This window comes from Eucalyptus grandis, chromosome 7, assembly GCF_016545825.1.
Source record: "Eucalyptus grandis isolate ANBG69807.140 chromosome 7, ASM1654582v1, whole genome shotgun sequence".
Taxonomy (NCBI): Eukaryota; Viridiplantae; Streptophyta; class Magnoliopsida; order Myrtales; family Myrtaceae; genus Eucalyptus; species Eucalyptus grandis.
The window spans coordinates 58,168,675-58,180,833 of NC_052618.1; the positions used below are offsets into that span (position 1 = coordinate 58,168,675).

At 39.6% G+C, this 12,159-nt stretch overlaps 1 protein-coding gene across 3 annotated transcripts; it reads right to left on the reverse strand.

The window, feature by feature from the left end:
- Positions 1–1,131: 1,131 nt before the first annotated feature.
- Positions 1,132–8,340, reverse strand: LOC104454509 (mediator of RNA polymerase II transcription subunit 15a). 3 transcript variants are annotated; one of them, XM_010069372.3, is made up of 12 exons: positions 7,927–8,340; positions 7,484–7,595; positions 7,031–7,154; positions 5,926–6,641; positions 5,613–5,826; positions 5,422–5,492; positions 4,825–4,899; positions 3,619–4,689; positions 3,162–3,506; positions 2,286–2,486; positions 2,114–2,202; positions 1,132–1,585 (listed from the first exon to the last, which is right to left on the reverse strand). In XM_010069372.3, the coding sequence occupies exons 1-12, from the start codon at positions 8,040–8,042 to the stop codon at positions 1,387–1,389; spliced, it is 3,333 nt and encodes a 1,110-aa protein (XP_010067674.2). In that variant the 5' UTR covers positions 8,043–8,340; the 3' UTR covers positions 1,132–1,386. The 3 variants fall into 3 exon arrangements, with proteins under 3 accessions (XP_010067674.2, XP_039174150.1, XP_010067673.2); XM_039318216.1 differs by having other exon boundaries at positions 1,132–1,582; positions 5,613–5,829; XM_010069371.3 differs by having other exon boundaries at positions 5,613–5,829.
- Positions 8,341–12,159: the final 3,819 nt, after the last annotated feature.

A 12,159-nucleotide genomic window follows, 5' to 3' on the forward strand; every position in this document is an offset into this window, starting at 1 on the left:
TTTTTCTCCTTATATAATAAATATATATATTCCACCTTCTTACATTTTCAGCCTTTTAAAGATACTATAAAATATTCGACCAAAAAAAAAAAGATACTATAAAATATGGTTCTTTCACAAGCGGTGTTTGTAATTTGCATAAATCCATTATTTACTTCTTTATTGGCCAATTCAAAGTAAATATAATTTTATCGATTTCACTTCGTGAAATTATTTCATGGCGTCTTTCGTGTATACATCCGTATACGGGGACGCTAATATAATTACTTTCAAAACATGAACAGGCAGATATTTGTTTTTAATTAAGTAAATCAAAACTCATAATACTTCCCATCGTATCTCGTTCCTGGCAGAATTTTAATAAGCTTGGAATTGCTTTTAAAAAGCTAAAGAAATGCAACCCCAAGTAGGTTCGGAGATTAGTTGAGCAGAGTTAATGACATCATTAAACATTCCCTAAGGAATCAATAGATTGAAAAAAAAAACAGGATTAACACCACTACATAACATGCTTCCCACCTAGAGGTGTGCATGGTCCGGGCTGGCGGTTCCCAACCTAGAACCGGGAACCGCTCTCTAAGGACCGGTTCCGAAAAATTGGAACCGGGATCCACCCGTTTGTTGTATGGATCCACCCGAGAACCGGACCGTCGGTCCGGTCCGGTTCCCGAGTGGATCCATGGAACCGATCTTGAGGCAAAACAATTTTTGTTTTCAACATAGAACGATTACGTGACATCAAAGTAAGCCAAAGAAAGAAAAATCAAATTTAAGTACGTGGAGATGCGGACGGCGGAAGAAGTAAACGCAACGAAATGGTAATAGGATTAGAAGTCGAAGACGAAGGAAGTGAGATGAGATCTAGGATTTCTTTTAGTAATTTTTTTTTTTTAATATTAAAAAGTTCCGGTCCGGTCCGGGTGGGCGGGCGGGCGGATCCGCCCATGGAACCGGGAACCGGTCCGGTTCCCTCAAGAACCGCCGGTTCCGGGCGGTCCGGGCGGTACCGGGTATTTTGCACACCCCTATTCCCACATAATCATCACTGGTTTCTACTATAGTCAAGTAATCTTAACTGAGACCCGCTTCAACTTCAAGTTCCACGTCCAAAACCAACACCTTGAACACTCGTGCCAAGCAAATCCCCGGAATATGCAATTCAAAAGCAAAATCCAGAGCAGAAGTGCAGGAAGTACAGAGAGATTATTGATGATAAGTATCAGTATCCATGCTCCTAAAGAGAAAATGATCAACATTCCAAATTCTCAGTGGACGATCAAAATCCCAGGCTGAGTCAGCATAACTCAATGGTGTAAATTGAAGAAAAACTGTGTTTGTCGGATCGATTAGAAATAAGAACGCTATCAAATAGCACTAGGCTCAAAACTAGCTGCATTGTTCCCAAGCTCCATATTTGGAGCTGAAGTTGCCCCCACCGCTCTGCAGCGCGAAATCCAAAACGACAGCTCGGACACTCTCTTCCCAACTCAGCGCTATCCCTCTGAGCGACAGGGGTTGTGGAAGCATTCTAAGTGCGCGGCCGAGCATTGATTTTGCCTTGGCTGATAGATCTTCAGCCTCTCTACTGCAAAAGGAATAATTGCAAGAACGAATTCAGACATGAAGCAGAGGTTATAGTAAGTACTAAAAAGACCAACAACCAGCGACGAGATGTATAATATCTGACTTGAACTGGCGATTTTTAAAATTCAATAGAATGAGATTGTTAACTACAACTATTGACGCCACAAATTTGCAAAATTTAACAAGAACCATATGGAAATGGTATATCCACACCATGTCATATCCTTCCACATCTCGTATGGTTTTTCCAGGCTCTTGGGTTGATGTCACCATATTACATTGACAGGGAAGAAACGAAGAACCAAAGGTGGGATGTAAAAACACAGCCATTTAATTTTATATCTCTTAAACACAAATAAGGCAGAGATTTCCCACGGACAATCACTAAACAGTCAAATAAGAAAAAATCAAGAGCATAGACAAGAAAGGAAAATCAGATAAGGATCTAAATGTTTTCTTTTTTAGTCCAAAAAAGGACGTTAGGATTGATTCCTACAAATGCTAATGAGAATGCTAGATAAATTCTCACCTGACATCAACTGGAAGCTTGTCCAAAAGAATGGGAGAGCAGTTTGGATAGTTCATAGGCAGAAGCAACCACAAAGGCTGAATCAGTGACTGCACAACAATCAAAAAAAAAAAATTGGATAAGAACTTCAGAAAACCAGGTATGTTTGACAAATCTCATACAAACATCATACCATCTTCGAGGAGGTGGTCTCTGATCTTAGATTTGGACTGATACCCACACCGGTAAAAGAGCACTTGACAATAGTTCCCTCACCCACTTTAGTGAAAGCGGAAGCTGCATGAGAATCAACTTCTTCATCACTGATATCAACCACCGTGAGTATAAGTTGCCGGTTGATCTGCTTTATTTCTCCCCAGAGGTTATAATTAGCCTACAAAAATGTGTATCATTCTGCTCAGTAGACTAGCATCACGTAATACTCTGAAGCAAACTAGCTCGATATGGACATAACAAATCTTTCTAGATTATGGAAAAAATAATCACTAAGAAATCCACTCCCTAATGGCACTCTGAAGGGCACTCTGAGAGGCATAGAAAGGCAGCAGGCAAGAAAAGTTAGAGAAGACATATGAAGGTCGCTAGCCCAGTACAAAAGTGCCCTTTCAAGCGTCAGTACTGTCAAGATTATCGACCCTGGACCTGTCACATGGAGACGGCAACAAACAGAGAGAAACAAAAGAAGGGGTAGACTAAACACCCAGAGGAATGGAGTAAGACATTCAACTTAGAAACCCAAAGGTTCAAGTATCAATCACAATTTCCAGTGGATCCAATCTTTCATAATGAAGAGACATGAATTGGTCCAAGCAACACTACCAGACTGACTTGAGATAAGAACTGTTCTTGGCATTTTGAGAAAATAGTATCCTGGATAACTGAAAAGTTAGTATCTACCGAGTGCACTCAAGAAATGTAAGTTCTTCCAAAGAAAGAGCAAAACCAAATACCAACAGATTTTGGTACACACCAAAACTATGCTTAGCTTAGAGAAATGACTACAATGCACCAAAAAGTTTTGGCTCATATGTCAAAGAAAGATCAGAACCTCGTATTTTGGCCTTTTGATACTAGATGATGCTGTCGACTCTATGTCAGAAATTTCTGAAGCAGTCCTTTGCGCAAAACTATCATTCATACTTCCTGGAGATGGCGCCAGGTTCGCAGGCATCGCACTAACATAGCGTTTCAATTTCCTTGTCCCACTTATTTCATCTTGCAAATTGGAGTTTTGTGATGGCAAATGGCACTTTAATGTTGCAGCCAAATCTTCACCAACTGCAGTCCTTGAACCACTTCCTTGTGCAGTCCCAGCTAGACAATCATTTCCTCTGACTAATGATTTGATGTCACCTACAGCAGATTCCAAAGCTTGATGTGAAGCTGATTTCACCTGAACCAAAGACAACAAAACCAACTTAGACTTACAATTTATTTAAGGGGGAAATGTCCATCTCGATATAGTGTAGTTTTTAGTAAAAGCATTTGAAAGAAATCAGACCAACCGCTCTAATTAAACGCTCAACAGGCTGCTCAGTAACACTTGATTTTCCAGAAGCAGTTTTTGCCGATTTCCACGGAGCCCCATCTGGACTACTTAATTCAGCAAGCAGTGGCGAGATTGAAATTCCTGGAGTCCCAGTAGAAACTGGTGGCGTTGATGCCAGTGCGTCGTCTGTTTGCAGCTGTCCAGTATTTCCACCATTGGATAGTGATGAGAGACCCGAAATAGATTTCTCGGCATCCACTGGCATTGGTGACAAGCCCAAAGGAGAAGCAGGGGATGGAACCATAAAAGGTGAGTTTGCAGATTGTAAAAGCATTCCAGTTTTTGTGGATGCCGTCAACAGCTTATGCTTATCAATCTCTGGAGAAGGGTGCTCTGAGATTTGAATGGAAGCCACTGGGAGAAGCTGCTGTGAAGATTTAGGCAATGAAGTTCCTCGTTTCAACTGTTGATCTAAATGAGAAGACCGGTATCCAGATAAACGAGGATGCTGAGAGACAGATCCTGGTCTGACGCCTGTTCCCAGTCTCGTCTTTAAGTCATTTGAATTTCCCATTTGATCAGGCTGTGACATCTGATAAGTCTGTAAGCATGCAGGTAGCTGCTGTGAAATCTGTTGTTTCTGCATCAGCTGCGGCTGCACCAGACATTCTTGAAATTGTTGATTAAGTTGCTGATTTGGCAGCATCCGTTGTTCCCGCCGTTGATTCAGATGATTAAACTGAAGCATGTTTGGATTGCACTGAAAATTAACAGTGGTTTCTGACATATCTATCCCAGGCGATGGGACAGAAGGAAACTGAGCTGGGGATTGTTCAGGTGGCATGAACTGCATATGAGGTGGGGGTGGGGGGACACGTGGTTGCTGCAGTAGACTTAGCCCCCTGGCTCTATTTGCACTGATGACATTCAAAATGGTCTTCTCCCATGAGCTGAAGTTATCCTTGATACTGAGTGGGATTTTGCTTTTGAGAACTCCCAGAAAAGAAATGAGTCGACCCACCAAGTTCTTAAATTCTTGCAGTTTTTGATATTGCTCTGAGTTGGGCGACTGGGGAATAGAGACAATCTGGGAAGACATAAATACAACTGGTAAAGAGAAGAACTACACAGGCTTAACTTTATACTTGCATGTTTTCTTAAAATGAGTACTCCAAATATGACAAATAGTTTGTTCCTATACTTAAAGACTGAGCACACACACCTGACGCAGTCTCAAAGAAACACTGCTGTGTATTTCCTCTAATTCAGATAAATACAGCCTCTTCATGTCAATAATCTGCAATCCAGAAGAAGCTAGTCAATATAATCAAGGCAGTTTCTAAGACATGCTCATGAGAGTATTTTCTTCTCATTTAAGTCTGTCCGTTCTAAGAAGCCAAAATACTGAAAGTTCGTCATTCAGATTTGATAAGTGGTGCACATACAAGTTGCATCGCTATTTTACAGTAATAAGTAGAAACATATTTAACAGTGTTCTATGGAATTAAAACAAGAAAAATTGCAGGAAACAGCAATCTCTCTAATGCCCTCTACATGTGACCTCATCAGATCCTATGACATCACTGAATGATCAGAAAAACCATCAGTCTTTTGGTCGTCCTGGTTTTCAGGGTGACATCTTACAAACCCATGCATCTACTCATTTTTTTGCAATTCACAATAGTCCATCACCACTGTTTATCATACTAGAAAACTCTTCCATTGCATAGCTTAGAAACACAGTGAAGGCCCAAGGGCATGACTGCAGCCATCTAATTTGGTCAAATTATGCTCAACAGATCAAATCACATTGAACTACCTTTCGAAAAACTTCCTCTTGCCAATCGCCCGTACAAGCAGTATCTGTTTGAGAGATAGAATCAAGAGATTCTGCAAAATTGAAAGCAAAACTCTTCACCTACGATCCAAACTAGAGGATGTAGATATTCTTTTACAACAGGTGCACTACAAACAAGGCTAGGATGATTCACACGATGGTAAATAACATACTCGATGTTCCTGGAAGGGGCATCTGTGATGGGAATGAGTGCTTTTGTTGATTTGTCATATCCTGGTGCTGCATGGATGATCTTGACGTTTGTAGACTTCTCTGCATTCCAGAATGGTAGGAACCAGATGGCAAAGAATTAGAAGGCTCTTGCATAGCCCCCTGTTTGCTTGAGCAAACATATTGAGTCCACACGAATGGTTGCTGCACTTGCTGCTGCTGCAATTCAGAGACATCAACTTGAGCACCCAGCTTCAGCCTATTTTCATTGGAGAGAACGTTTTCTTACACTACTAAAGAATATTGCTGCCTCACCTGGTTTGGAATGTCATTCTGCAGTTGCTGCGGCATATTCATCAGGCTGCTATGCTGATTGATGAAGTTATTTCGTGGCATATTCAATACACTGGCCTGTTGTCCTATATTCTGCTGTTGTGAAGGCACTGGGTAGGCACTTGTATGTTGTGTTTGATGTTGGGGCCTGACAACTGGTTCTTGATGTTGCTGAAGCATCGATTGTATTGATTGCTGAGTACAGGACAGTTGACTTTGATGAAGGCTAGACAGAGGAGATGACTGCATGACAATTTGCTGTGTGACGGGGCCCGTCTGCAGAACAGATTGCTGAGGAGGTTGAGATTGAGTGGCCGGCGACGAATTATGAAAGTTTTGCTTCATGGCCAGACGCGGCGACTGCTGGTTGTAAAGATGCTGCTGTGGATTTTGAGATTGCTGCTGCTTCAGCTGCTGTTCAGGTCCATGAATCTGCCTCTGAGGATTACAAAACATGCTTGAGGAGACATCTCTGCCCTTCATACCCGGAATGTGCTGCATTGTGGAGTTCGGTCCACCCGCACTTGGCGTGGAATTCCAGTTCAAGTTGCCAGGAGGGTGCACGGATGATGAATTGGGAGGACATTGCGTTCTGGCCGTTGTAATTGTTGATAAAACCGAGTGGTGTGCTTGAGACTGATTAACTGCTGCTCGATTAGGATTTGATTGGCTTTGATTTTGAATTTGGGGCCAGGTACCTACAAAGGCCATGAAATTGATGAACTGACAAAAACCATGAAAGCATCTAGTATAAAAATCTTGCGCAGTGTCGAAAAGAAAATCAAAACGTAGAAAAACATGAAATACCAAGTAGGTAAAAATCACGCATCTTGATTTCATCACATGCTGGCAAAAGAATAATTAGAACAGACTGCCTTGGCTAGTTTTGAGATGTCAAATGCATCCTCATTGTATATTCACCTTCTTTGTCCACCTCAAGGCAGAACCAACACAGAGACTGAGCATGCAGTGAACGAGGTCTACTGAGAGTAGTACTCTGCTGAAATTTATGTTCTCAACAATTCTACGGTACCTGGTCACACAAACTTGTTGCATCACATGATTGTCAACATCCTCAAATGTGTACCTGGATCTGAAGGCTTATTGCTTGCCCCACTGGTGTTGTTGGCCAGCAGTGAATTGGCTCCCTTATTTTGCTGACATCTCTCAATTTGTAGCATCTTTAGAGATATCCTCTTTATATAATCTTCCTGAAAGGAAAATGAAGGAGATGCTCAACGTGACCGATAGCCAAAGACTTAAACAATGCTATACCTTTGCAAGAAAATTTCCTTATTTCCACCCAATACCACCGATGCATAATTACTCAAATGCAAGACTTCCTGTAATCCATAGAGCGGATGTACATGAAACAAAGCCTGTAAAATCCAGCAGCCTACATGCAGTGACCAGACTCCGTAACTATAAACATGCGTCAGCCAAGAGAGTATATTCTCGTGTTGATATTACATCTATATCGTGCAATCTTGTGGGACCAGCATGACCGTCAACCTGGCGAAAGAAAAGACTATTCATGTACCTTACTCGAGGCGGCCGCGAAAAGCCTTTCCTCCAAGTGCATTGCGAGGTTCTGCACTTCGGGAAGACCCTCTTGCCCACGACGAGGAAGAAACTTCATCAGGTTCTCCATGCTTCACGTCAAAAACCACATATTTGTGAGAGATTGAAGCTGGGGACGTGAATTACGACCCACAGCAATCGACATGAAGAAAAATCTAGCGGGCCTTGAAGGATGGCACGCGCGAAATCGCAAAAGCAATTCTTTTTCCTAAAGGAAACAGAGCCAGAACACCCACGGATAAATCAAACTCCCCACCAATGCCGCGATTCGTTAGTTTAATCTCGATGCGCCTCTGCTTTCGACGTTCTTGGTGAAGAAAGCAGACGTCGGAATTCCCCCACCCGCGCCCCCGCCCCCGCCCAAAAAGAAAAAAGAAAAGAAGCGATGAAAAGAGAACTCACATGCTGCCGACGACCCGTCTGCGGGATTCCAGCGTCAAGATCCGCCTCCAGTCGCCGCCTTCGACGGCGGGAGCGCCGCCCTGCGCGCTACCCACCGGATTGTTATGGCCTTCCATCGATTACCCGATCCTCGTCCTCACCAACCCATTAACGTTCCCCCGACGATCAGCGACGATCAAGCCCAGAGAGAATTCCAACCCCGACGACGACGACGACGACGATGCCGGGGCTCTTCGGAGATGCACACGTAAGTAAGGACGATCGCTAGAGAGAGAGAGAGAGGGAAAGGATGAGGGAGAGCAACGTGCGGTGGAGAAGCTAAGGCTCTCTAGGAGGAGTCCCTTGATCATGGATTGCTTGGGGAACAAGGAGTTCGCTGCAGCGCATGGGATAGGAGGGAGCAAAGCTTCACCGGGCGCTGGTCGGTGAAAGCTGAAAGCGATCGTCGTGTTTTTAAAACTCTCCGAAGGATGTGCGGCGTTTGTTTACGTGCTTCACAGGATTTTCCGATTCTGCCCCCGTCTATTTTAAGGATCCTGTTTTGAAAAAATATATATATCCCTATCCCCGGCAAATAAAATTCTAAATGAGGATTATGTACAAACGATATTTTTGAAAAATCGAATATTTCCTCGTTAAGCATGCTGACTCGGGTCCTCGTGAGAAGATTTTTATCTAAATTCACTTAAAAAAATCCCTTCAAAGAAAGAAATGAGAAGATTAGAATTCCACGTTGGATATTTTATCTCAATTCCAATTTGTGACCTTTGTGATCTGTCGACCGACCAAACGTGTTATTAATTATGATAAGGGTAACAACTACGATTGGTATAGAACAAAAGTTCAATCTGGCATAGTCAAGATGTGTACATCTTCAAATTGGGAAACTACTAAATAAAGTCATAGATATATTATACACGTGTCAATTCAGTTTCAACCCTATCAATTTTATTAATTTGGTTATAAACTTTTGACGATTTATCAATTTAGTCATTCTGGCTAATTTTAGCTTAAACTCACTAACATAGACATTGATATCCTACGTGGCACAACTAATATTCACATGGATTTTTTTTTCAATTTCTTTTTATTTTTAACATTTCTTCAAATCATTTATTTATTTCTTTTTTCTTTTTTTCTTTTTCACTAAGGCTAGCGAAGTTAAGGCCCCAACAATTAAACGAGAACCACGATCCTTGCTCGTGGCTAACAAGCTCTAACGACCCTTGTATGACCATAGTGAAAAAATAAAAAATAAAAAGGAAAGGAAAAATAAAAATTGAAAAAGTTGTCCACATTAGCGGTATCATATAGAATGACTAGAATATACGTCAATGATTTTCAAACGAAATGATTGGAATAATTATATTGGAAAATCATAAAAATGTTATCGGTTAATACCATAAAAAAAACATAAATTATGCTCATTGTGACACAAATAACCTAAACTTTTTTTGTTACTAAAAACCCTAAATCCACCCATTTAGAGCGTGTTTGGTAATAATTCTATTATCAGGAACATATTTTGATTAGAAATAATTCTTTTTATTCGTTTTTCTGGAACAATTTCTAAGCATTTTAAGCCGTTTGATAACTGTTCAAAATTTCTAATTCTTTAATAGAATTACATTTGGTACCGTATTAATTAATTATGTTCCAAATCAGTTTTTTTTAATTTTTAAATAATCTTTTTTCTTTTTTCCCTTTCTCTCTCCTATCCTTCTTCTTCCAGTGGTCGGTGACCTCACTAAAGTGTCATCGGTGGCCAGGCCGGCCTCACCAATGGCTAGGTAGGCCTCGTTGGGGCTGGGTGAGACTCGCTAGTGGTTGGGCTTGCCTCTAGTGAGCTCACCGGATCAATTGCCGACGACCGGCAGCGGACGGCGGCGGACAGCAACCGCGAGATAGTGGTAGATGGAGATGAAGAAGAGAAATATGATTTTGATTTTTAGATTTGTTCCCGAAACAAGAATCAACTTTTTTTTTATTCTAATTCTGTTCCAAATCTAATTATGAGAACAAAAAAATAGAAATTTGTTCATAGGGACAAATATTTTACCAAACGCAATTCTATTCCCAAACTGCTCCCGAGAACAAAAAAATCAGAATCAGACAATGTTTGGATAGTTACCAAGTGAGGCCTTAATACAAGTACCCTAAAAAAATTTAAGGAAAATTTCAAAAAAATGGTCCGAAATGGACTTTGTTTCAAATAAGGGCTTGAAATGCCATAACTTTCTCAAATAAGAATGTGAAGTGAATATTGTTTCAAATAAGGGTTTGAAGTGGTTATATTCATCTTAAATAAGGACCTAAAGTGTCTATGTTTGTTTTAAATAATGGCTTGACTTTCTAGCAATCAAGAGTATTTTCGTCAATAATCCTTTTCCCTTTTCTCTTCCTTTTTTTTTCTTTTTTTTTTTTGGTTCTTTTTCTTCCTCTTTGTTGGTGGCCGATTGGCCACCGATGATGCCCATAGAGAGCTGGGCGAGGGCGATTCGACGAGGGCCACCCATGCTAGCCATTGGTAAGGGCGGGCGAGGGCTTGTAGGCCCTCGTCAGCCAAAGAAAAAAGAAGAAAAGAGAAAAAAAATGAAAAAAATGCCCTTAACCAATTGAAAAATTTAGGCAGGGGTCAATAAGTGAGGTTAGGCTCTTATTTGAAATAATAATGGTCATTTCAAGCCCTTATTTAAAACAACCAAAGGCACTTCAAACTTTTATTTAAAACAAGGTCCACTATATGCCATTGTTTTAGAAAATGAAAGCACTTCAAACTATATTTTGTAATTTTCTCAAATTTTAATGTTACAAAGAACCCCGAACTTATAATAGCGTGACAAATATGCCTAAATGAAACAAAGACAAAGAGTACATGTATCACACATGTATAAGTTTGAATTTTTTGTGATATGAAAAAAAAACGTTTGGAGTTTTTGTAGTATTTCCCATTATAAAAAACAAAAGGGAAAAGAACATAATATGCTGTAAAACCTAAAAATAATTATTAAAGTAATTCTTTAATCATTATATTTTTGGAATTTCGGATTTCTGAATAATGAAAAATAAACAAACTAATCCCTTATTTCTGCTTTCCAAACATATTGAACTGAGAAAATTTTAATTGAATCTATAAATACATTGCTTTTTAATGCGCAAGAAATTATGCATTTTTCCATGAGGTAAAACATTAAAAGATGGAAGTTGTAGTGAAAAATAGAGGAGTGCGTGCACACATTAAGGAGCAAGTATTCGACATTTGAAATAAACGAGAAGCCAGCCAACAAAATTTAAAACATCATTCAAATTCCCTAATATTGTAAAAAAAAAAAAGGCACGTTAATTTTTGTGTCTACATTTTTCAAGTGCGAAATTTCATAAATTTTGAATATAAGAAAAGTTAGAATGCCGTGGGCAATTAAAGTTGAATAAATAAAAAGTAATGAAAAAGTTAATTTAGACCGATCCTATAAAAGTGATGTGAGATTTTTGATTTTTTAGATAGTTGACTTATTGTTTCCAATACGCTACTATTGTCATTTATTAAAAATAAAATGTGATGTATATATAAAACAAGTTTGTACTCATCTTTGTCCATGACAGTCTTGTTTTAGATATACATCTTTGTCCATGACATTTTGCTGGTTAAAGCTTCCCCGAGAGCGAGCGAGCCACTTGTCATTTTCTTGATGGGTGGGCCAGCGTTCGTAAATGGAGAATAGGGGAAGGTGGTGCTTAGATTCGAATCTTTTGGCTTCTCTATATTTTTTAAAATTTTATTTAATTGTCTTAACTTGTCTAATCTTGTCTTATGTTCAGACAAAATAAACTCATCTTTTATTTACATTTTTTTTGAAATTACATGAATAATTTATATATCTACTAGACTGTAGCATTTTTGCGCAAGTAATTAGTATTTGACAATAAACCAATGCCCAAAATAAATATCATTATACTTTTCATGTATCGGTGCTCCATTGAGCATCCGACATATATTAATGCAGTTGCGAAGAACCATGAGATTCCTTATTTTTTGCCCAATTCCTCGCAATTTATGCTACGTGATTTTTTTCTCTATTTTTATATTTTTATATTGATTTTTTTTTCAATTTATTAGCAATAACAAAAACGCACGTGCGCTTTTTGTTTAATTTTGTCAATTAATCTTTTGAAAAGGTGGAAAAATTAACAAAGATGAAGAAAGATCTTTAGGTTTGTTGAGCAGTTTTAGAG

Bases quoted from the DNA above. Each gene is read 5' to 3' on its own strand.
- LOC104454509 (XM_010069371.3), bottom strand. From the start codon at position 8,042: ATGGAAGGCCATAACAATCCGGTGGGTAGCGCGCAGGGCGGCGCTCCC. The intron at 3,507-3,618 runs GTTGGTCTGATT...TCTTTGGTTCAG, and splicing joins TTGAGCGTTTAATTAGAGCG to GTGAAATCAGCTTCACATCA. The intron at 2,203-2,285 runs GTATGATGTTTG...ATTGTTGTGCAG, and splicing joins AGACCACCTCCTCGAAGATG to TCACTGATTCAGCCTTTGTG.